The sequence below is a fragment of the Arvicanthis niloticus genome, chromosome 1, assembly GCF_011762505.2.
Source record: "Arvicanthis niloticus isolate mArvNil1 chromosome 1, mArvNil1.pat.X, whole genome shotgun sequence".
Taxonomy (NCBI): domain Eukaryota; kingdom Metazoa; phylum Chordata; class Mammalia; order Rodentia; family Muridae; genus Arvicanthis; species Arvicanthis niloticus.
The window spans coordinates 47,113,866-47,140,440 of NC_047658.1; the positions used below are offsets into that span (position 1 = coordinate 47,113,866).

The 26,575-nt window shown below is 43.4% G+C and overlaps 1 protein-coding gene across 6 annotated transcripts in view; it reads right to left on the bottom strand.

The window, feature by feature from the left end:
* Window positions 1–607: 607 nt before the first annotated feature.
* Window positions 608–26,575, bottom strand: part of Sv2b (synaptic vesicle glycoprotein 2B) — a 171,216-nt gene continuing 145,248 nt past the window's right edge. For all 6 annotated transcript variants that reach the window (XM_034495595.2, XM_034495603.2, XM_034495588.2 and 3 more), the window contains exons 9-13: window positions 22,663–22,827; window positions 12,363–12,496; window positions 9,635–9,835; window positions 5,533–5,692; window positions 608–3,543 (exon numbers count right to left, since the gene is read on the bottom strand). In XM_034495595.2, the coding sequence (XP_034351486.1) occupies window positions 3,360–3,543; window positions 5,533–5,692; window positions 9,635–9,835; window positions 12,363–12,496; window positions 22,663–22,827 (844 nt within the window). In that variant the 3' untranslated portion in view covers window positions 608–3,359. The remainder of the gene's footprint in view (window positions 3,544–5,532; window positions 5,693–9,634; window positions 9,836–12,362; window positions 12,497–22,662; window positions 22,828–26,575) is intronic.

Below are 26,575 nucleotides of genomic sequence, written 5' to 3' on the forward strand. Positions count from 1 at the left end.
TCCTCCTTAGTTGGGTCCTGGGGGTTGAGCTCAAAGCCTCACACTTGTCAAGCAAGCACCTCACTGACTGAGATATTGCCCATTCCAAGTGATTCTAATGAAAAAGAAAATTTTAGGAATGATTCATTGCTCTATTTTCTTTTAGCACCAAAAACTCCACTTTGAAGAAGTAATGGTTATGTGTCCAGTTAATATATTTCCCATAATGCCCTACCACAAAGGAGAGCAAAGATGTTCATGTTTATAGCTGAGAGGGGTCTCCAATAGAGCAGGTTTGAAAGAGCCTGGTTCAACTAGGAGGATTAATCCACAAACAGAGACAGCATCATCCTAGACCGTGTTACACAATCCTAGTGCCTGGGTACCTGGGCCACATCATTCAAAGTCTACATATGAAAGAATAAGAGAGTTAGGAGAAGAGATTCCATCATGTTAGGAAAGCAGAAGAGACATGAGTGCAGTGATGTGATCTCTAACCTCGGTTCCTAGAGATTTACTCATGGTTATTTTCATTGTTTTGTCAGAGCCAATAGCTAGAAAACCCAAAGAGTAGATTCTTACATGATCTCAAGCTCACGTGCTACAAATTTCAGAACCAGCACACCTCTTTCACTAATTAGTTTTAATAAAACATAATGTCAAAACTCAGCATCAGGAGATCCAACAACACAGTTGAGACTGTTGAAAGTATCGACTCCCAAACAGGCCATCATAAAATACATCATGAACTGTGAACAGTCTTGCTCAATGAGAGAACAGCTCATCTTTTTAGTCCTCTATAGATGCCACTGGGAGTCACTCAGGGCAAAACAGAAAAAAAAAATGAAAAAAAAAAAATGGATGGCTAAGAATTATGCCCCAGTGACCTGCCATGGGGACTATTTTTAAAGACACACTTATCTCACCAGAAATGACAGCAAGTTATGAAGCAGTCAGGTACTGTGGCCAGATAATCCTTCATGAGAGAGGCTGCAGACCATGGCTGCATCCTTCCCACAACCCATGTGATAGATGGATGGGAATTGCCCTTGGTTGGTTAGGCAGTCGGTTTAAGGAGCCATAAATGTAATGCAGAAGACAAAGAGCTTAGAAACCAAGTACAGCTACCTTAAAATGGCTACAGCCATTCCTATGCTTTAAAAATTAACCAGATTTTAAGTTTACAATATCTATCTGGCTGTAAATGTGGATTCTAACTGTCTTGTACATTTCTTGAGTGGGAGCTATGCACTGAGGTCTTTTGTCCCATTAAAGAATACTGTTATGAGGGATACATAACCACAGAGTCACACAATTCTCTCATGATCCTAGCCGATGCATTCCATATCACAAGAAAATGGAAAAGGACATTACAGCTATAGTACAGAAAGTTTCTCGTTATCAACAGAGTGTTATCAGTTAATTCCTATAAAACACCAAGAGAAGCATTAATACATTCTGTGTATTTATATATATTTATATTTAGGGAAATCAGGGTATCACATCAGACTTGATGCATCTTCCTTCCCTGTACAGAAAGTAATGGCGGTGTAAATAAAAGAGGTGGGGACCAGAGAAGCAGAGCAAACACGTTAGCCACACTTGAAGATGGGAAGATCTCAAAACTTTCACTCTTTCCCCCTGCTGACTTATATTCCAGAGGATTAAGAAAAGATGGCTTAAACTGTCCTGGCATCAGAGTATTTCCACAAAACTGAGAAAACACTCAACATAGCCATTAGTTTGGTTTGGATTTAGGGAGGTTTCTAATAGGCAAAGGTTAGCACTTTACAGCTCTGTGTGTGCTGCAAATAACGTGAGCAAACTAGTTCTTACAGTCAGACATTCCCCTGGCCAAGGCAAGCGCAGCTCAGCTGGCAGGAACTCCTAGATCCTGTCTCTACCATTTCAGAGGGTTCTAATGAACAAAAGCTGTTCCCTCAGCATGGTCTCCAGACTGCAGATGACTGCTGACACCTGACAGAGCAGAGTGCCCTGACTCCCTCTCTCCCCTTCCATTTCCACATTCAAGTTCCAGCCTGAATCTCAAGAAAAGATTCCTTGGAGCACTGAAGAAACGAATGAGTGAATCTCATGCCTTTTATTTCCTAACGTGCATCTAATGGCCTGTTCCAAAAGCCCTGAGCCAGCACACAGAGCATAAATTTCTCATAGGTCCTAAATGCTATATAAATGTGCATTATGTTTTTTCTTTGAAATCACACAGGAAGAACTCACACTTTGAAGGGCTCTGGTTACATTTCCCCATCCTTAGTCAGTTACCTGTGGGCTGGGTTTTTTTTCCTCTAAAAAGAGAGTGCAAGGAGCCATTAAAATAATAAAATTAAAAAACATTTCTTCCTGTCCTTTCTGGGTAAACAACATCAAATGACCTATGAACCTGAGTTTCACAAACAGCCAGCATAGGAGAGAACAGTAACTGCCCTACCAAATTGAAGAAAAGTTCCCAGATAAAAGAAATGGCATGTGGCTTCCAAGGACATCTTCCTAACAGCAAGCAAGATGGCTACAGTGAAATCATGCTTACATGTCATCCATTTGCACCAAGTTTCTTGGGACCTTGAATGGAGAGTCATCCCCAAATATGGCTAAAATTCTGGCAATCTTAGCAGCTACCATTTGTGGGAATAAAACCTCAAAACTGTTATGTACAAACTTAGTTTACATAATCCCCATCCTCAAGTTTTTCTGACTAGAGCAAAACCGTAACAAATAGCATTCTTAATGTATCACCTCTTCGTTGAGCAAAGTTCAGGGCGCTTGGGAAGAAAGGTCAGTCTATATACATTTTGCTTAAATATTGGGTTTTTCTATATCAGAGTATCTTCAATACTACTGTGCCAATTTTCAAAAGGAAAATATGACAGGTGATACTTTCAAATGCAAATATGTAGTCTGTTCTCGGAGCCCAGTATTTATGTGTTGACCCCACTCCCACCTGAGGCAATCTGTTGGTCACTGGGCTCCCAAAAGCTACATCGAGGAACTTAAGTGTTTTTTGTCCTCAACTTCAGTCTGAAATGCAAATAATATTTTTTTTGCACCTCATTTAGAGAAGCACATACTCCTGGCTTACTGTATGTGTTTACTAAAGTATCCTCCCCCGGCCTTGGATCGAGAGACCTGGAGCTAAAGCACGCAGCTCTGGGATCCTAAGGATGGTTCTGGGCACCCCTAGTCAATCACCTGAGTTAAAACTGTATTAACAACTGAAGTGGGTCCTAAACTAGGGATCACAAAGTCCATTTCTCTTTCTCTGCTGTCCGTGGTATCCTGTGGACAGTGAGAGTCAGGAGGCGTGGCTGTGCTGGAGTGTCCTGAAAAAAGATCTTCCCATCTGTCTTTCCCCAGTGCGTTGTTCACATCAGGACTTGCTCTCGAGTCTCTGGCAGTCGAAGGGCAATCAGACCACCTCCAACCAGAGAAGCAGCAGCCAGAAGGATGGGGACCACTTTGGTTATCCCAACAAAAGAAGCAAAGATAGTGTTTCCCAGGATGGCGCCAAATTTGCACAGTCCATTGAGGATGCCGAAGGCTGTGGCCCTGCAACACAAGAGGACAGGAAAGGATTCTGAAATGTTGGGCCTCGCTAGGGGAGCAGCAATGTGTTCTTTCCTTGTTGTAAGAGGAGGAGGTGTGGGACTGAAGTTTTTACCGAAATACAAAAACACCGTTTTAATTTTAGCCAACACTGGAACTACTGAATGAAATAAAGATGTAGGCATATCTGGATAATGGCCACTATTAACATTTTGGATTACCTTCAAGCTTCTTTCTTTATCTTCCCAAGCATATCTCTAATTAAAATAGTTACAAGTTGTACTTGCTTACAGAAAAATAGCAAAAGTGTGAGCACACTCTCTTGTGGCAAAGACAGCTAGCTCGCTCTACAATGCAAGTCCACAAGTGTAAGACTACATTTCCCAGAGTCCCTTGCTGCAAGCTGTGTGAGTGTGATTTAGTTTTGGCCAATGAGACAGAAGTGCACTTGGGAAATTTCCTGGTAGAGCAAAAGAGCGAGCTTCTACTCTCTCTTCCTTTACTATTTTTTCCTTGTGTCTTACTTCCTGCAACAGAGATAGTCCATGGTGGAGTCCAGGCAAGGGAGACTAAAGACATAGGAGACGAAGCCTTCTGCTCAGACTGCCAGTGAGGAGGCTATGCAATGCCTAATCTCCTATGTTTGTTTGGAGTTTCTGTCATCCATGGCAGAACCCAGTACCAGTTATTATCCCCAGATCACACTTCAGTGATAAGCTTCAAGAACCATGCAGCCTGTCCTGACCATGGCTGCATAGAACAGCATTTCACTCTATAGGGGCCAAAGGACCCATTCACAGGGGTCACCTAAGACCATCAAAAAATACAGATATTTACATTATGATTCATAACAGTAGCAAAATTACAATTATGAATTAACAATGAAAGTAATTTTATGGTTGGGGGGTCACCACAACATTAGGAACTATATTAAAGGGTTGCAGCATTAGGAAGGTTGAGAACCACTAATATATATGGACAGTATTCTCAAGGTGATCATTCCTGGCTGCAGTTAAAATATTTCTTTTTTCTATCAAAAGTTTACGAATGTTGGCATACCTTTAAGGTCAGATATTAGATGTTCTAAGGTGCTTTTTCCTGATGACCTATTGTTTCTAAGTGTCTCTTCATTTTGCTTCCCTAAATTTCCAACCTGTAAAACCGAACCCCATTCAACAATGACCACTATCCTGTCCTTATTATTTCTTTGACTCAAGGAAAGAGGCTTCAAACTCGGTATGCTAGCCAACCAAAACCCAGAAGCTCTGTCATTGGCTTTGGGAATATTACTTAAATACTTTACAGAATTCCATTTACCCGTCCCCCACACCATGTTCACTCCTCATAAGCACTTATCTGTTATACAGGATCCCCTTCATGTAGAGAAATACCTACAGGATAATGGACTTGACCCTTTGCTTTTAAACAAAGAGTAAACCCTGGCAGCCCTGAACCACTCTACCTCCATCCACCATCTCTTCCTTCCTGTAGAGCCCCACCCCTCCATGTTGTTCCAAAATCTTCATGTTTCCTTCTTAGTTCCTTCTCATAGGCAGACCTGGACTCAGCTGCTGTAAGGATTGCATGATACAGAAGGCTTTAATCACTCTTACCGCTCTGCTGAGACAGCTTACTCTTGTCCTCTGGTTCTTGTTTTGTTTTGTTTTGTTTGAGACAGGGCTTCTCTGTATAGCCTTGGCTGTCCTGGAACTCACTCAGTAGACCAGGCTGGCCTCGAACTCAGAAATCCACCTGTCTCTGCCTCCCAAGTGCTGGGATTAAAGGCATGCGCCACCACCGCCCGGCTGTCCTCTGGTTCTTGTCACTCAATCCTATCAAACCCTAGCCTATCCAGGTCCAGGCTGCTGTCACCATCTTGGAGAGATAGCCCAGGAGACATTTGGAACATGGACTCCAAGATTCAGTGGGAGGTGGGCTTCTGAGCAAAGTAACTCAAACAAGTTCTAGAGGAAACCCCAAAGAAGAACTGACCTCTGGTTGGTGGGATACAGCTCTACTGTGATCACATCCAGAGCATTCCAGGCAGCGATGCTAGTCCCACAGAACAGGCATTGCCAGCCGATCATCGCAGACTCGCTGTTGCCAAAAAACAGGAAGAAGCAGCAGACTGCAGAGATGAGCATGGAGCCGCCTGTGGAGACAAGACAAAGGTGGAAAGAAACAGGAAGCCTGTGTCCTGGAGAATTTGCCCAACCCCCAATCTCACAGGCTCAGCTGAAGTAACATGTCACTTGAGTTCTAGGTCCAACTTCCACCTGGGAAGAGCAAAAGTGGAAAGCATAAACTCAGACATATTTTAAATACAAATATATACAGTATGTATATATTTGATGTGTACACATACACAAAGAGTGGATATACATTATTATACAACTCAAAATTTAAGATATTAAAGTTTAACTGCTTTTTTAAAAAAAAAGTAAAAAATAAATTAAGAACTGGAGTTCATAGAGCTTACATCCCAGTGTGGATACGTTTGCGGGTGGGCTACAAAGGGAAGATTCCAGAAGGGCTGTTCTTCTGTTTCTCTACCTGTTCTGGTTTGAAATTTAAATGGCCCCCAAAAGCACATATGTTGAACGAAGGGTTGTCCACAAGGCAGCCATACTCAGAAGTAGAGTCTCTGGGGGGCTCTGGACTCATAAATGGATTAATCATTGTGGATTCATAGTTTAATAGCGTCTGAAGGAGGAGCTCCCTATGCTCGCAGGCCACCACGAGGTGAGCAGCTTTCCACCACCACCTTCTCCCTGCCGTAATTCTCTGCTTTGACGCAAACCCTGGGACAATGGAGGCAAAAGGCCATGAACCAAAATCTCTAAAGTCAGGAATCAAAATAAATACATCTTCCTTCTAAGTACAAAGTCTGGGGTGTTTGTCACAGCAACAGAAATAGGGCTAATACATCCCCATCTCCACCCCAAAGATCTCTCTGCCCTCACAGAACCCACTGCAGGCCCCTAAGAAGCTTGGAACCATTATCGCCCTGATGGGACAAGAGAGGGGTGGGATTGCTCAGTGACCACCACCCGTTTTAGAAGCTCCATCTTTGGCAATGGCTAAGTCCCTCCAGAACCACAGCTCCTTCCAGGTTATTCTTCCACTACTGTTTGAGGCCCCACTGGGCTCTGGGAATGCTGTTTTCTCCCATGGTTCCTGACACCATGGAATGACAGCTGCCTCCCACTTTTGCCAGTATCTGAGAGTCTTGCCTCCCTGGTTTGTCCTCTCAACCCTGGCCACATGTATAAAGCTGTCCATCAACAATGTTTTTTTTTTTTCACTACACCATTCAGGGTGAACTCTCTGATCAGGAATTCCACTGACAGAGATGGTAATAAGAGACTCCATTTTAAAAACAGCTGTAACAAACCCTTTCCAAACCCAGAAAATTTATCTAGGGGAGCTTAGGAAGTCTTGGGTTGGTTCTGGTCATGACTGAGTAAGCTTCAGGCCTGAAAGGGCCTGGAATCATGTGGGGATGAGGCCAAAAATAGAAAGCAAAAGCAGTGAATCCCAATAAGTGGGTAAGCTCCCCTCCACCATCAGGGCAATGGGAACAAGCATCCTCCTTGCCACGAATCTAAATGCTTTGCTGACTCTATCAAGAAACACCTTCCTGATGGGTTCTCACCCTGGAAACACCCAGGGACTTGGGGCTGTAAGAACAGTGGGAAGCGTAAGCCTGGCTAAGGAGCTAGGGAAGGATAACTAACCAGGATACTGCCCCCTCTGGGAAGGGGTGGGGCTGTAAGTAGACACTCTAGCCTCTTTCTAACAGTCAGGAGGGAAGAAGCATAGGAGAAGGAGGCTGGCATCTATGGGCCACAAGAGTTCTGAGAGCAATTCCCTCCAAAAACATGCTCTGCTCCGAGAGACCAATGTGAGGCTCAGCTAATAAATTCTGACTAATAAAACACCATTGTCAAATTATGCTTGAGTCAAGGAGCTTCCTGAGCTCTGTGTTAACTGCTCCTACCACAGACACACGGCCCATTGCCCCTTCATTTCCATAATCCCAGTTTCTCTTCTAATTAAGAGGTCTGAGTGCAAGTTTAAGCCTCACCACTTTCTATCTGTGTGACTCTGGAAAGGTCCGGCTCCCGCAGTGTCTCATTTTCCCATCTGTAAAGTGTTAATATCAACAGTACCCGCTCCGTGGGGTTTATGAAATGCTTGGAGCACAGCCTGGCAGACAAGCATCCCAGTGTTAGTTAAGTGAAATCTCTAGCTTGTGTCTGTCTCTCTCAATCTGTCTTTGGCTCTTTAAACATGAGGACGTGGATGGTCTCAATTAATGTTATATTCCCATAGCTTCCTTCACAGTCTGGTGCAGAGTAAGGACTGTATAAATAAATGTTATTAAATGAATAAATGAGTGTGTAACTAACAGCTTCATTATGAAAACTTCTTCTCTACCCTTAACAAGACATGACTTCTCCCAGGTGAGAGCCCTGAGGAGTTTTCAGGACAAAGCTGCAGCAGCCAGGCTGCTCTGAGGGTCACAGAAAAAGCTGCTTCAAAGCAGCTCTCTGCGTCCCATGGTGACATGGGGGAAAGGAGGCTTCACAGTGCTCACTATGAACTGAGAATGTTATAGCTGGTCAACATTCCAACATTTACAGAAAGGCCTGGAGCCTTTCTGTAAAGATGAGGGGTGCAATGACCTGAGCAGGCTCCCCACCTCTCTCCCCCATATATATGTATGCATATGTGTATGTGTACACACCCCTCCTGTCTCCCTCTCTCTGCCTTCCCCTCCCCTCCTTTTTTTCCTTTCTCCCCTTCCCTTCCTCTCTCCCTCTTCTCTCTCCCTTCCTACATCTTCCCTCCCCTTACCCTCTTCTCTTTTTCTCCCCTCCCCTCCCCTTCCCTCCCCCCTCCCCTCCCCCCCCTCTCTGTGTTTGTATCACTCAAAAGTCTCCTGACAAGGACACTTCCCCCTAACAAACGCAGCTCAGTCTGCAGTACCCATGAGACAACTTCCCATCTTTCTAATAAGATACCAGAGCCAAGATCACAGGCACATCCTCTGTTCACCATTCTGAATATTCATCTCCTAGTTACAATAATAACATCAAGTACAATCCAAACACCAAGGAACATTTCTTCCCACCAACACTTGATTTGTTTTCTCTTCTCCAATAAGATAACAATGTGATTGATTTTGTTTCCCTTTGTCTGCTAACACTGGGAAATTTAGTATTCATTTTCTCCATCAACAGCATCCTGAAGGCACACCGTTAATGTCTTCTTTATTAGTGTGCCTCCCTCCTATCTTCCTAGCACTGCTCATGGCTCACATTTAGAGCATGCTCTCACTGGCCCTCAGTGCACACATTTCACTCCTACTGACCCCTCACAGAGCTGTGTTTCAGTATCCAGAGGTGCACATTCTGCTGGAAGAAGGCAGATGTGAACACAGCCACCATTCCAAGAGCCTCCAACATACTGAGTGTTATAAGACATTTGGACTATATTATGATTAACTCTCACAAAATCCTCCCAGTTATTATTCCTCGTATTACTTGGAAACCAAAAACACAGAGAAAGGCATATATTCAAAATCAAATGGCCATATGTTCAAGGATTTTAACAAGAGACTGTCCAACAAAGCCTAAACTAATCATCTGCAATTTAAAATAGTTTTTATTTTTATTTATTTACCTATTTATTTACAACTTCATACACACATAGCATTTTATCATGTCTCTTAGCTCCTCTCTCACTATTAAACAACAGAAAGTTACTGTCAAATAAGAAAAAATATGATTTGCCTTAAACCGTCAAACTATCATTAAATACCATTTTATATATTTCCCATCATAGTGCTATGAAGTAGGTATGGTAGATCTGTCATCATCATTATGGCATGCTAATAGAACACTCTAGAAGTAATGAAGAGCCCTGTCCCAGCACTCCAAGCCTTGATACGAAACCCTAGGATCCTGTAAATGTGCCTCCTTGGTATAACAGCAGCAGACCCAGCATTACCATGTGTAATGCTTCCTTAAGAGAAGGAAGCAAGCCATGGTGGCCTGGAGACTCAAATGTTCCATCGTGAGCAACTTACCAATCATCTTGAGTCTTCCGATTCTGTCCATGAGCAGGGCAGAAATTATGTTCCCGGGCAAGACAGACAGGCTGCCGAGGAAGCTGACGAGGTAAATCAGAAAATCATTGTCCTCTTCAAAGTCCATGTGGCAGCCCTCCTTCTGCTCCAGAAAGGTGGAATTGATAAACCGACAGTCAATGAACTTGTGTTTGTAGAGATCTGGGGGGGAGAAAGAGGCTTTGGTTCATATGAGATTATGGGAGTTGGGTAAAGAAAAGCAGGCACATAGACGTCCTTTTTATGGACAAGCTGTGACCTCAAAAGTCAAAGTGATGTTTGGCCAAAAATGTAATAATTTACTTAAGTTCCTATAATAAAGAGAAATGAAACTAATGCCAATTTTAGAGACATTTTTACATGTGTATGTTTGTGTGGTATGTACATGTGTGTAAGTGTGTTCACATGTGTGCGGGCACTTGTGTGTGTGCACACATGCATACTGAGACCTGAAGCTGCTGGATATTCTTCTCAATCACTCTCCATTTTGCCTAGTGAGATAGGGTCCTTCTGTGAAAGTAGAACTCACTTATTCCAGCTGGTCTAGCTGCCTGGGGATCCCCTGTGACTCTAGTGCTGGGATTACACACATCAGCCACACCAGCCAAGTCTTTTCCTGAGAATATGAACTTCAGTCCTCACACCTATGTGGTAAGCACATTATCCTAACCCATCTTCCCAGCCTTTGAGAATCCTGCCTGTCCCAATAACGTGACACGGAGGCCATGCAGTGACTGAGACACTCCTCTGAAGTAATCCATCTTAGAGAGTAGAACTTAAGAATTGGGGTTAGGGACTGGCAAAATAGTAAAGTGCTATCTGAGAAAGGATGAAGACCTGAGTTTGGTCCCCAGAATTTACATTAAAAAGTTGTAGTCTCCGTGCAGAAAAGATGGGCGCAAATGGATGGCTGAGACTTGTCAGTCAGCCAGTCTAGCCTGATTGATGAGCTTCAGGTCCTAGTAAGAGACCCTGCCTCAAAACACAAGGTAGAGAGCAACTGAGGAACAACATGTGTGTGTGTGTGTGTGTGTGTGTGTGTGTGCGCGCGCGCGCGTGCACACACACACACACACACACACACACACTCACATATAGTCTACACACACAAAATAGGACCCACCTGAACTGTCTACTGCAGAGTCCAGGCACTATCTTATTGAAAACCCCAAACTTTCTCAAAGGAAAAACTATTTGCTCTGAAAACAATTCACACCTTTTGACACTATCAAAGAGCAACTTTTCTAGTAGAAAGAATGCTAACTAAGGAAATCTTGGTTGGGATGGCTGACCCTATCACAAATACTCATCCTCCTGAGCTTACAAAACCAAAAGTGTACAGGAACCAGACTCAGATGGAAACGTGCCTGCCAAATATGCATATGATCTGAGTTCAGATCCCTATTCCCTGTGTAAAAATAGCCCCAAGTATAATAGCAAGTTCCTATAGTCCTAGATTTGGGAAAGCGGCCACAGGAGGATCTCCAGGGCTTACTGACCAGGTAGTCCAGCTGAGTCAGGGAGCTTCAGGGTCAGGGAGAGACCGGTCCTGTCTCAAAATGTAAGGTGGAGTGATTGAAAGCTATTCAGTATCAACCACTACCTTCCTTATGTGCGCGCGCGCGCACGCACGCACACACGCACGCACGCACACACACACACACACACACACACACACACAACCCTGTGTTAAGTATGCAAATGAAAAGACATCATTTGAACTTGAAAGAATAAGGGGGTTTTTAATGACAATGGAACTTCTGGAATCCAATATTTTTTAAGGTAAAGAAAGCTAAGAAGAAATTCAGGACGGTATGTCTAATCACAAATTATTAGAGACCAAATAGTAAAGCTTCTGAGGTTGGGAACATGAGGAGAAAAGGTGTTGTGTAAACTATCTGTTGTCCAAAAGGAGGAAGCATAATAAATAAGAACACGAAGCAAGAAGTCCAGTGCAAAGAGCTTTTGGAGCCATGTAACTGAGAAATGGACTCAAGCTCCATCTCTTTGCTACCTGTAACCTTGATCAATTGCTTAAGTCTGTTTCCTCAGCTCTGAGGCAGGGATAATCAGAATACATTTCTCCACTGAGACCCTGGTGGGGAGGGCTCTGGTAATACTCAGGAAGCTCCCTTGTGTCCCTGCTGCACTGAGAGGTCCTTAAGCCATGATGAGCACAGTGGAAGTAGAGCGAGTGATGGAGCAGTGGAGTTCCATGCTTTGTTTTTAATCATGAAAATCTGAAACAGTGTGATTCTAAAATGTTCTTTGTGTCTTGTCTTATGCACTGAGTCTGTACAGAGGTAACAATTCCCTTTTGATTTATTGCTGGTTTTTAATTGTGCAAGTTTTAAATTATGCACAGTCTCCAGGAATGAATCCGTGTTGGAAAACACAGCCCTCCCAGAATGCTGCTTTTATGAATGTCATACTGTATTGTGGTATAGCATCAGGCTCGTTCAGATGAGGACATTTGGCCAGAATTTTTGCTTCAATTTATATGTGATTTTTAAAAACCTGAGGTATAGACTAAGCAAATGCCAGAATGGTACCTAATGTATGCCCTCCCTGGAGATAGAAGGCATTTCTCTCCCACTAAAGCTGAATCCCTTCACTCCTGCTTCAGCTCTGACTTTGGTTCTAAGCCCCAGCCCACCTTTGTGTATTCTTCCCAGAAAGTCCTTCTTACCTGTGTTGTAAAAGGTGGTTGATTCAATGGTGCAGTTCTTGAAATAAGTATCTGTGGATGTCACATCTTCAAAGTAGCATTTGTCAAAGAATGTGTCCTCAAAGAGGACATGCTTAAAGTACATCTTTATGAACCTGTGAGGAAGACAGCATCCTTCAGTGAAGCGTCCCATAGAAAGAAAAGTGCCTGTGACCAAATGGAACTCACAGAAGGCCAAAATCAAGAACTGTGTGGCAAAGGTAGCAGAACATGATTGCAAGCCAGACTGCTGCCCCATTTTTGCAGCTGCTTTTCTGTTGCTGGCAATGGGCTCTGAGGTCATGGAAGACAGCATCTGGTCCAGGTGTGCACGGAAGAGCCTGAGCCCAAGGCATAGCTCCCAAATTCCAAACCTTCCCATCGGAGTGGCAGAAATGTGGAAAGCATGAAATGGAGATATCACCAAACAGCTTGCTTTCCCATGAGCCTTGAACCCGTGCAGATCCCCAGGCTAGACCTACGTATGGGCAGATGAGCACTGTCCTGCACAGAATGTAATCAATGCAGCTTCTTTGAATAACAATTTTACAAAATGTAACTTGTACATTTCCTTTGACTTAGGAATTATCTTACGTGTATTTGCTCATGTATTTGAAAAGACACATGCTGGTCTTCGTAACCACATTGCTTCTATTAGCAATGAATTACTACATGCATTCAACTATAGGTGCATTTATGTGCGTACCTGAGAGCTATATAGATAACAGACAGATACCATGCAGGCAGATCTATGTGTATAAATACGGAACAATATTTAAGATATGCCAAATGAGACAAGTGTGACGGTACTCTTATAATCTCAGCTCTTGGGAAGGTTGAACCAGGATTGTCTTAAGTTTGGAACTACCTAGAGATTTCCCAGACAGCCCGGGCTGCAAGCAAGCCTCTGTCCAGGAAGGAACAAAGAAAGGGAGGAAGGGAGGAAAGAAAGGACTGATATATTAAGATAAAAAAAAATTAAATCAAGATACAATATAGAGTTGACAGAATATGATACATGTTTTCAAATACATCTTCAGAGTTATACCATAAAATAAAAAGCAGTTGTGGGGCCTGGAATTGATATTAATAAGGATAGAAATTGGATCGACTTTTTACTTTAGACCAAGGGTATGTGGGTGTTGTTGTTGTTTTGGTTTGTTTATTTGTTTTCACTTAAAAGCATACCATTAATAATAAGTGGGCAAGTCTTCCGGATAGTTATGAGGGGCAGCCACATTAGGAAGCCACTCGGTACAGCTTCAACTCTCCTGTCAACTTGAATGATCCCTTCTGAGCGCGTTGATCTCCTCCGTTGTAGTGTGGTCGGTGTTTGAGCTGGAAGCCTTTGGATAAGTTCTCACTCATGAGAATTTACAAGCAACTCATTCCCTCATACATGTGCACAGCCAATCTTTAGCCAACCCTTTCAGAGCATGGTACTCATACTCATAAATACTAGGTCCCGTCCTGTGAGTAGAGGAAAAAACCATGCTCCCCACCTTTCAATCTAAGTGACGCTGTAAGCAAAGTAGACCACTGCCAGATTCACAGGGACAGAGCAACACAGGGTGCTGAGGGTCACTGCTCCTCTTCAGTGCCCCAGACGCTGCACTTTCTGGCCATGTGTAATGGCCAGTGTTCCACTGTGCAGTGCTCAGAGACTAACCTAGCAACAGTCATCATTAGCTTCTGCAAAGGGACCTCTTTCCCCACAGTGATCGCCTCTGACCACATCATCAGAATAAAATTAGTAAACTATTGTTAAATATTCAGTTTCCATTGCTGGACAGGGTAGTGAGCACTTGTAATACCAGCACTGGGAGTCCTGAGGCACGAGGATCATTAGTTCAAGGCTAGCCTAGGCTATATAGTGAGAGCTCATCTCAAACACACACACACACACTTCACTTGAGGTAGAGTCAGATTATTATAATTTCAAAGTCTGCTATAATCATTGGTCTAGAAAATGAAGATATTTTGTGGAGGAAAGCCTGCAGATGTTCACAGTAGGTGTGGAAATGAACCATATAGGGGCGAGAATGAAAACTGAGGTCAGGTTGACTTCATCAACCTAGATCAAGACTTCAGGAGTCGGAGGCCAGGTGGTTTATTCCCAACAAATTTAAACAGTATTATTTGGAAGTTTCCTAGTGTATTACAATCCCCAGTGCACAAAGAAGTATAATTGCATCAAAACCACCTGTACTAGTTCAACATCCTAGGGGAAAATCTGGCCTGGTCTCAGTCATACAGATAGCATAGAGCTCATTTGGGCTACTAACCACCTCTGGCCCTGGCTTTGAGAGCTTGGGGAGCCCCTGACTATAAGGGTTATTTACAGTACTAGCCACCTTTAGTCCTGCTTGTAGCAGCTTGACAGATAAAACACATCACCAGGCTATTAATCACTTCCAATTCCCAGTTTTCTGGATGGAAGAACAGGTTTTATATCTTTCCCATTGGAAAGACAATCCTGCATGCTTACCATTTCTAGTTTCTCTGGAGATCTTTGGGCACAAGGCCTTTCATGCTGGGCTCCCAACAACTTTGAATCATTTTTCTTAGACACACATTTGGATGGACATTTAAATTCAAGCTTACAGAATCTGTCATTAACTTTCCAGTTTCTATAGAAAAACTAACTGGGACATGGAAGCTAATACCTGTCAATCCAACATGCAGGAGGATGAGGTAGGAGATTAGCTATGAGTTAGAGGCCAGCCTTAGCTACAGAGTGAAACCCTATGGGGGGGGGGGCAGAGAAAAGTTTGGTGGAACTTGCCTATAATCATCCCAGCATCCCAGCATCCCAGCATCCCAGCATCCCAGCATCCCAGCATCCCAGCATCCCAGCATCCCAGCATCCCAGCATCCCAGCATCCCAGCATCCCAGCATCCCAGCATCCCAGCATCCCAGCATCCCAGCATCCCAGCATCCCAGCATCCCAGCATCCCAGCATCCCAGCATCCCAGCATCCCAGCATCCCAGCATCCCAGCATCCCAGCATCCCAGCATCCCAGCATCCCAGCATCCCAGCATCCCAGCATCCCAGCATCCCAGCATCCCAGCATCCCAGCATCCCAGCATCCCAGCATCCCAGCATCCCAGCATCCCAGCATCCCAGCATCCCAGCATCCCAGCATCCCAGCATCCCAGCATCCCAGCATCCCAGCATCCCAGCATCCCAGCATCCCAGCATCCCAGCATGTGGGAGGCAGGAAAATGAGGAATTCAAGTCACCCTCAGGTAGGAATCTGTGGCCAGCTTGGCCTATTCAAGACTGTGTCACAGAAGATGAAGGCATGGGGGAAGCAGGAGAAGGGAGGCAAAGAGAGAAACAGAAAACTAATTGGAGCAGAAACATGTGTGAGGTTCAAATATTGTACACCAGATATGTTTACATTGGACAGCTATTCCTGTCTCAGTCTTTGCCTCTCTTAAGACATCCTTCTCTTTAATATAATAATGGGCTGGTGACATGGCCTTCAGAAGTATTTTAATATTAAATTCCAAGGGTGGCTATAAAAGCTGAGCCATAAATCAAAAGTGAATCTGATGCAGGCAGACCTTAAAATGTGTCTCCAAGTGGGTTATAAAAAGCCAACATTATAAGGAAAGATAAAAGGAGAAAGGACCAACACATTTTATGAGTCTCTCCATAAATCATCTCTTCCGATATCAAACTTATACACTGAGCCATCTCAGGATTCCTCATTTGAAAGGTTTGGGTGCTAAAGCAGTGTGACCAAAAAACCAGGTGTGGTGGTACCCACCTTCAATCTCAGAGTATTATGGGTTCAGGGGCAGCCTGGGCTATATGGTGAGATCCTGTCTCTAAGTACAATGATGGAGCTGGGGAGTGAGTTATCAAAAGTCAATGTATCTTTTATTCCTTTAAGGAAAGAGAAGCCACTAGTAATGCAGAGTCTGGGACAAAATTATTATGACAACTTTGTTGATCCCAACAGGCTCCAGTGGGTAGTTCCAAATCTGTGATTATACGGGCATCCCTAGCTAATCCCAGTGGGTGACAAAGTAGAAAGACTTGACATATGAAGAAGGGTTGTCAGGGGCGAGAGGGAGGTAAAACAAGGCAGAGAGGAATGGGAACGTGGTCTGAATGCATTGCATTTTATACGTGTGTGAAATTGTCAAAGAACAAGGTTAAATAATAAATTTTAAACTTTTAGAACAAATCACTATTGGGATACTCTATTTGGGTCACTCTTAAACTCAACGCTTTGTCCACTGAGTGATATAAGGACACCAGACTCATACCAATGCAGTCCACAAGTTTGTGGTCTGATGGTGTCACCATCATGAAACTGACTCTACAGAAAGTCAGTTTGATGATTATAATTGACTGATCATTTTTGAGACAGAGACTAGACTATCCTGTCACCACCCAGGCTCAGAAAATCCTGCAGTAGAGCAGACAGGAAGAATGTAAGAGATTGAGGACTGGAAAGAATGCCGTGAAATGCTGTATAGGGGGCATGACAGGGCCATTGTCCTCATGATCTAAGAGCAGCCATGATTACCAACACAAGAGCAAGCCAACATATGCTGGCATAGATGGGAGAAGGGCTCTAGCTGAGGAGTTGTTGGTGGCTGTCGGGGGCGGGAGAATAATTTGTTTTCAGGAGTATGCCCTGCCTGCTAATAGGCTGTCCACGATGTGGTGGATGGTCCCATACCCATGTGCTTACAGGCAGCACTAATTTGACATAATGGGCTATAAAACGAAAGACAGGAGTGGGGAGGGAGAGTTGAAGATGAAATGGGGGAGTATTGATGGAGCCCGGGTGGGAGTATAAGTGAAATTACAGTTGGATATGATCAAAATTCAGTATATACATGTAGGAAATTCATAAAAATTAATCAAAAATATTCTTTTTTTGAAAAAAAAAGTGCAATTGATAAACTCATCAGGACAGGTGTCACAAACAAAAGAAAGAATTGCTGAAATTATACATAATTCAAAAGAAACTACCAAAATGGAAACATAGAGAAAAAAATAAAGACAGAAAAGAATATCTAAAAAGTATGAGGGAATACAGGACAGGCTACTATAGGCAGCATTCATAATTCAAGATGGGGAAGGGACAGAATTTGCCAGGAGAAATACTTGAGGAGATAATGGTGAATAATTTTCCCCCCAAAAATATGGAAACAAAACAGTAAGTTTTGTAAGGAGCTTGAGAAGTCCACAGAGGAAGTACGAGAAGAAGCACAAGAGAGAGAAGGAAGAAGCATCATATACACAAACATAAGCAGCAAATACAAGGTCAGGCGTGGGGCCACGCCTTTAATCCCAGCACGTGGAACACAGAGGCAGGCGGAAATCTGGGAAGTCAAGGCTGCCTTGGTCTACATCATAGTGACTTCCAGTACAGCCAGGGCTACAGTGTCTTAGAGGGGATGGAGGAAAAAATATTGAAAGGAGGAAGATTTTTAAAAATCACATCAGACAGACAGACAGACAGACAGACAGATAAAACTGTAGCAGGGGCCAGTGAGATGACTCTTACCATATAATTTAATCTGAGTTTAATTCTCAGAATTCACACAAAAGTGGGAGAAGAAAACTGACTCCACCAAGTTGTCCTCTGCACACTGACACACATATGTTCCCCAACACACATGACACGCATGCGCGCGCACGCGCGAACGCACGCGCACACACACACACAATTAAAATGTAGATAGAAATGTTTTGTTTAAAATCTGGAACAGTGGATCTCTTTTTAATGCTGAGTTTTATATTGAAACCCCCTTTAATATAATTCCTCATGTTACGGTGACCTCCAACCATAACATTCTTTTCATCGCTACTTCATAATTTTGCTACTGTTATAAATAGTAATGTAAATGCATGTTTTCTGATGGTCATAGGTGACTCCTGTGAAAGGGTCCTTTGACCCCAAAGGGGTCGAGCCCCATGGGTTGGTTCTCAATCACTGTGAGAGCCATTGATATAGAGGAAGCAGAGCCTGTGAGCATAGCTAAGCAAGACCCTTCCCACTCAGGAATTCTACTTTTAGTGATACTAGCGAGAAAAACTCCTTCTCGTGAGAATACTTTTTTTTTTTTTGCAACATTGTAATGGTGAACAATTGTCACCTAAATGGCCACCAACAGAACAGATAGATAGTAGCATATGAATGAAATGAAATTCAAATTAAAATAAATGAGCTATGCTAACCATCACCATGGCTGTAGCTGCCTGAGTAGGTCCTGCAAAGAGTGAGCCCGTAAACAGTCAGACAGAGAAGAGGTCCAGGAGCCCAGCCCTCCCCATGGGAGCCAGAGGCAGATGATGGCTGTGGGTGACAGGAAGTCATTGTCCTTAGCGATGTGGCCTCTGTGAGTGAACGCACTCCCATGGACAGCTTTGTGCATGTGCCCGGGTTAAACCCAATGAGTCGCGATGCAAAACCAAAACCAAAACAAAAAGCCAGGAAACTAGAATAGGGACTCGGTAGGAGGGATATGTTGGTGGGAGTCAGGGATGGAGATGAGTGTGCCTGGGATCTATAATACATTTATGAAAATTGTCACAGAATGAGTGAAATTTAAAAAGAATTTGATCCTAAACAAAAAAAACCAAGTTGTAGACCCCTTAGCATGTGCAAAGTGCGGAATGGACGTACACAGTTGTAATCCTAGCGGGAGGTGGGAGCAGGGAGATCAGGATTCAAGGATATCGTCAGCTACTCGGCAAGTTTGAAACCAGCTCGGCCTATATAAGGCCCTGCCTCCGAAAACCAATAGCAATAACAATTAATATATATTATATACTTAGCTGGAAGTTGACACACAGAGAAGACAATTATGCAATGCTTACACAATATAATATAGAATGACGCTGGGAAATACACAGAAGCATGCACGAATAGAAAGCACCAGCTTCTGACAATGGCGATCACTTCCTCGGAGAGGCGGGAATAGCATCAAGAATTCAACTCAAGGACTCAAGAACGTAGTTGAGGACGGTCACTCTCAACCTTCCTAACGCTGCGACCCCTTAATGTAGTTCCTCGTGTGCTGACCCCCAATCATAGCATTATTTTGCTGTTACTTCGTAACTCTAACTTTGCTATTGTCCTGGATCAAAACATAAATATCTGATGTGTAGGATATCAGGGATTGTGACCCACAGGTGGAGAACTGTTCTATGGTAAGGTACATGCTTCACGTGTGCAAGGTGCTGGGATCAACTCCAGGCAGCCTCTCATCACCAGAAGGAAACAGGGCTAACAAAGTGAGTACTGCAAACCTAAGCTAATGACCTAGAGGTTGTGGTTTATAAGGCTGTGTACCCTAACTAGTGATGTCTGTATTATTCCCTAGTCTCTCAAAGTGCAGAATATTTCACCATAAAAAAGGAAAGCAATCGTTCTTCAAAGGTGATAGATAGGATTATAGAACCAATAATGAAGAAAAACTCTTAGGAGCTCAATTAGGCACAAAGGAAGCCTCCAATAATCAACAGGGTTCTTATATATTTGCAATCATGTGTTCAAATCTTCTATTGAAAGAAAGAAATCCTATGTTCAGTGCTCATCAAAAATACACACAGTGCTCAGAAAGACTATCAAGAGGAACACACACATGGCCCACACATAAAGGGAGAAATGGTACTGAGAAATTTTACCACATAAGCTAATATGTGTCCCACATCTGAACTGCAACCTTCAAATGTAGGCTGTGAGACTGGACAGCCCAATATATTCCAACACCTACTGGTGCTGCTATGCTCACCTATGCTCACCACCTACTGTTGGTATTTGTAAGGGACTTTACTGTATTGAAATTAGCCACAATTGGTGTTTAAAACCACATCTTATTTAACAGCTACTAAAAAGGGCCCTGGTGGCGTGGTGACCTTTCCGGCCGTGCATGGAATCCACCTCTGCTCATTGCCTGACTCTGCCTTCCCCCTCTGCTCTCCGTACTTTCTGCCATGCTCTATACCTCATTTAAAGGTAAATCTCACAAGCCTTGTTTGCACTCTGAGCTACTGGCAGCTGGCCTTTAATGGAAGCCCTGTTGACTTTATATGACTTTTAATAAGAAGCCTTTCTACTCCTCGCTGGCAAGTCACCTCTGCGGATGGAGATGCAGTCCCACTGCTGATACAACCCCGAGGGTTCAGAATACAGCCTCAACTTTCCTCTGCTGTGAAGGAAAAATGGAATTCAGGTCATTTCTTCCAGGGTCCTGAACTTTCCCAGACAGGAACCAGGCACCTCTCCCTGGTACCCTTCCCCAGGCTAACGCACTTACGAGCTGGTGCTGCCAAATGGTTGTCTCCTTGAAGCAGGCACATCAATTAGTTAGCTGCTTAGTTAATACATACTCACATGGGACCACAGCCTTTCTCTTAATTACTAGTAAGGGTAGCATTTTGACTAAGGGTACAAAATATTAATTTAACTCCTTGTCTTTCTTGCACTTTGAAAAGCTCACGAACTCTGAGGCAAAATCTGTATTGGAATGCGGAGGCATCACATCCCATAAAATGCCCCAGTGACTGATCCCTTGGGGTGAGGCCAAAACTGATCTGTGAGCTTTGATTTCTTCCTGCTGCCAAGGGTTTCTCAGAAGGATAATAATTGGCTTTCAATGGGACCGAGAATACAAGGAGGAAGTCTGAGGCCCCTCTACAGAGTGATTCCCTCCGTGTGTTTTAGTCAGTAAAATAAATCACTTTCATCTACATCTTAAAGCAGCAACATGTGCATGGTGTCACAGGGGGAAATACAGGGCACAAAGGACGCTGAAGACCAACAGCTTGGGGCTTTGAAAGAAAAGGTATTGTTATGTTCTGACCACCAGGTGGCAGCATAACACAAGAAGATAAGCATGGCATATTTTCAAATTCGTCCATGAAGACAGATTTTAAACTCAATAGGCTTCAGAGGGGACCTTATATACTCCCCATGACAGTGCCACTTTTGTGATAATGTAGTGGATAAGGAGTTAATGGCATTGGCAGAGATGTGTCTAGGCCATAGCATCTCCAGAAATCCTGCATAATTCTATGGTCATTCACACATCACCTTACTAGGTGAGGTTCCAAAAGGCAACTTCAAGGGGCCCTTGCTCATCTTGATGAACAATATGGCCTGGAGCATATCTTATCTAATGTCCTGCCTCCATCTACTATTGCCTCCATTTACCTCCAGGGGGCAGCCTTGTAGAGGGAATTCAGCAGTCCAAACTGTCCGTGTCAATAGTCCAGCAAGGAGGGAGATGAATCAAATTCTTAGAAAGCAACCTCACAAAGATGTAGGCAGAACCTTTCTAAAAATCCACTGATTTCCCCCTAAGGACAAGACTCCCACTGACCACAGAACATACTGCTCTGCCTTCTGCGGTAGTATGATATGGAGGAGAAGAACAAGAGGTAGTTCCATAATAGCACAGAGAAACTTCCAGAATCAAAGAAAAAGCTCAACAACCAGGCCACAGATTTCTTTTTTTCAGAGTCCTCAGCACTAAAAGCTGTGGGTCCTTTATTTCCCCGGTGCAATGGCAAAGCCGTGGTCACTCACATGGTTGTCAGCCATGCTCTAGGCCCTTGCTAAGCACAGTTCAAGCTCAAAGGAGGGCATGCTCAGCCTAGTGGCACCTGATGGAATGTGGCTTTCTGTTCCCTTTCATCAAAGGATCAAGTTCTCAGAAAAGATGGGCACATTGATCACTGTGATGGTTTGTATTTGCTTGGCCCAGGTAGTAACACTATTTGGAGGTGTGGCTTTGTTGAAGTAAATATGTCACTATGGGTGTGGGCTTTAATACCCTAGACCTAGCTGCCTGGAAGTCAGTATTCTGCTAGCAGCCTTCAGATGGAGATGTAGAATTCTCAGCTCCTCCTGTTCCATGTCTGCCTGGATGCTGCCATGTTCCCACCTTGATGATACTGGACTGAACCTCTGAACCTGTAAGCCAGTCCCAATTAAATGTTGTCCTCTATAAGACTTGCCTTGGTCATGGTGTCTGTTCATAGCAGTCAAACCCTAAGATAGTCACCCTCCACCAAATGTCATGTCATCTCATAGTCAGAGCATGAGGAGAACCTGAGGGGTCAGTGCAATACAGATTCAGCCATTAGGGGACTATAGTATCTCTAGCAGCCAGGATGGGTTGTGAAGGCCACTATACCCTTGGCACTCATCCTTAGTACATTGACCTCTCAGCATCCCAATCTTCCAAGGTAACCCCCAGTGACTGACACCCAGGCCCAAGGAAAGCCCATGATTATGCACTTACTTGTCATTCACAAGCTTCCCATGTTGGTGGATCTGGTTTTCCATGGTGAAGTTGATTGTGGCGCCATGCACATGCTCACCAAAAAACACCTTCATTTTAGATTTATATTCTTCATCCTGGAAATACCGAATCATGTCAGGGAACCACACTGTCAGGCCGTAGTAACTGCAAGAGAGAAGGTAAAGAGTCTATGAGAGCCCCTGGCTGGCTCATGTTTTCCAGCAGTAGAATCTGCATCCATGACTTAACATAGATCACACTTAATGTAGCAATCTGGTTCATTATTAGAAAATAGAATACAAAATTCATCACATTAACACACTCGAAAAACAGGAAAAAAATGATATTCTGAAATGCACTTGATTAAAAGCTCATTTGTTATTAAACAGAAAACAAACAAACAAACAACAACAAAACTCTCAGTAGATTAGGGACTGGTGAACAATTTTCCAACCTATAAAATAACACATCTTAACTCAAAAGCCAGAACTGTAGTTTTAAAAAGGACATGCTAAAGATGTGCCCACTAGCGTGAGGACCGAGACCGCATGCCCATCACCACTGACCCAGCAGCACGTAGACAACCTGGGTAGATGAAAGGCAGAAAACAGAAAGGGGGCTAAGCAAATAGTTCAGTGGATAAAGGGCTCACTATGCAAGATTGAGGGGTGGCGTTCACATCCCCAGCGTCAGCATACATCATAGGTAGATGAGACGGCCTGGAGAGGTAAAGACAGGGAATCCCCAGGGCAAGCTGTCCAACTAGACTAGACAAATCAGCAAGATCCGAGTTCAGTGACAACCTGCCTCAGTAAATAATGTGGAAACAATCTGGGAAGACACCTAACTTTCAATGTTTGGCATATATGTACATGTGCACACACACACACACACACACACACACACACACACACACACACACACGGGGGGGGACATACATATGTATACACACCACATATACACATGAAACAAACATAGAAATGTAAAAATTATAAGAAAAATAGCTCTCCTTTTGAACGATAATAATTATTCCCCAGACCCTAAGATGTTAAATCAAAGCACCAGACATCCGACTAACAGCAAACAGACTCTGTTCTATTGACAGCAAGAGAAGCACATGTGGAGAAGAGCTTACTGGTGCCTAAAAATATTTCTGATGGCTTATTTCTTTTGACCCTTTAATGCCACTTTGAGGAATCTAGTTCACTGAAAAAGCAGCCTCGGTGCAACCAGGCCACAGATTATTTCAGGGACCTCAGCACTAAAGGCTGTGGATCCTTTATTTCCCAGTGCAATTGCATAGCCCATGGTCTAGACATTGTGGCGCTGTTTACAATAGCAAAAATCTGCAAACTCCCAGAAGTCTTGCAAGGGAGCTTTGGTTAACGATGAGTGATGGATGAGGCAGTGTGGAGTACTACTCTGACATACTATTCCTCTTCAGAGAAGGAAGGTCCACATACGGTCAGATATGCGGATAATCCCAGCACTTAGCAGGTGGAGGCAGGAGAATCAGCAATTCAAGGCAAGTCTCATCTACATAGTGAATTTCCAGCCATCCTGGACTACAGAAGTCTATCTCAAAATAAGGGGGGTGGAGGGAAGGAAAGAAGGAGGGAAGCCAAAACCTTAGTTGATTGTTGTGGATAGACACTTGGAATATATGACTGAATACAACATGCAAAGCGTTTTCCTTGAATAAGAAAAGGAGAATGAAGCATCTGCATACATAAATAGACCTTGGATAACAGCTACGTATGTATGTAGACTATGGGAACATCTGCATATAGACATAGATCTTGGGAAACAGCTACACATATTCACAAACCTTGGGAAACACTTGCATATATACACAGACTTTGGGAAACAGCTACATATATACATAGACCTCAGGAAACATCTGCATATGTACATACAATTTGAGAAATAGCTACGTGTGTGTGAAAACAGCTACATGTATCTGTATACATTTGCTTACCTGTGTGTGTGTATAAGAGACAGAGAGAGAGAGAGAGAGAGAGAGAGAGAGAGAGAGAGAGAGAGAGAGAACAGAGAAAACAGGAACTAAAAGATGATTATTATATGTTGGAGGCAGATGGGAGTTAGTGGAGGAGAGAGCGGGGAGCAGAGGTAATATTTCCCTGACGTTCCAACCTTTGGAATGTATTACCTATTACATGAAATTAAATTCAACATGAATACATATAAATAAAGCCTGCTTTTTAAACATTTGGTGAGTTGAATATTAGTGCCCGGTGCACCTGACTTCTGAATGTTGGAATTGAATAGTTTCTCTATAGGTTTCCTCTAGAGTCAACCTGTTTAGGTCTGGAAGGGTTGATTTCCATTCCTTCCACCCAGGTCCTGGATCACATTAATTTACCTATATTCATCCTACTATCAAAGAGATCACTGGAGCTCACTTGTTTTTCTGGGGTGAAGGAGTTGTTTGGGGTCGTGGTGAAAGGACTGTGGCCAGCGCTAGCCTGGCCCGCATGGCTCCGGTAGGCCATGCCCTTCTCCCCATTCCCCGTGCCTTGCTAAAAACTGTTAGATTCCATTCCTAAAGCCCCAAGGTCTCGTCCTCTATTTGGCCTCTACCTCCTTCTGAGGCTGACCACCAAGGTCCAGCTATCAAGTCCAACAATCAAAAGCCCCCTTTGGCTCACCTAATGAACATTCCCAACTAAAACAAATACCTCATCCTAACATGTGTTTTCCCTTTCCCTTTATAAATTGCCATGTACCTGTGGGCTACTTCTGTCTTTGCTCTGTCCAGAGACAGTCCTTTGTCTTGCCCACCCCAACTGAACAAATACCCCTTTCCTCCTCTCCCTTATGCCTTTTCTCCCCTCTCACTTGTTCCCTTCTCCTTTTGCCTTGTCCTTGCCTTCTGTCTCTCTGGAACAAATAAATCTCCTTTGCACTTGGAACTTGGTCTTAGGGTATCCTGAAGCAACTTCTGAGGTTCCCTAACCATGGACTATAGAACAAAGCAATTTAATGGATCTAAGTTTACACCGTGTTCCAGATGCTCTTTGTATGCACAGCTGGACAGCCTCTGAGTGGTGTACACACTATGAAGACTGCACCTAGAAAGCAAGGTGATAAAATCTGAAGCTAAGACGTGCCTGAAGTACCAGCCTGAAGTTTAAGGCCAGAACCAGCTCTGCATCCTTGTTTTGTATTGTTTTGTTTCATTTGTTTTTGTTTCCTTATTGCTGAGCACAGTATGAAAAGAGCTGAAATGTTATTCAGACACTAACCTTCAGGAAAGTACAGGCATCTTCAGCTTGGGAGGGTGTAAGTCTAAATGAGTTGAAATCCACAGGCCAATCTCACTTCCTTAACCAGTAACAGAAAAGGAGACTGCCATCTGACTATTGGAACAAAAGGAAATACTAGCTCCAGAGCTTCTAAGAAAGGTGATGGGTTTTGTTTTCTAGTTACCTTGGTTTTTTGGGGTTTTTTTGTTTGTTTGTTTGTTTTGTTTTGTTTTGGTCTTTTTGTTATTTTGTCTTTTTTTTTTTTTTCAGAGCTGAGTGAGGACCAAACCCAGGGCCTCTACCACTGAGCTAAATCCCCAACCCCGGGTTTTGTTTTCTTAAAGTCAGAAGCTCATTAATAGACAATTAATGGTAGCTAACAGTATCAATCAGTTCACAATCAAAGTCAGTGCTTACTCCAACTCTCCTAAACAGGAGATTTTTGGTGTTGACAGGGAAGAAGGAGGAAGAAGTAGAAGAGGAGGAAGAGGAAGTGGAGGAGGAGGAAGAAGAAGAAGATGAGGAGGAGGAGGGATGACTTTCACCATTATGCTTATCCACAAAGCTTATGTATTCTGGAAAACTAAGTTGTATACTGTAAGCATACCCATTTTCTATTTGTCTGCTATGCCTCAGTACAGATGAAG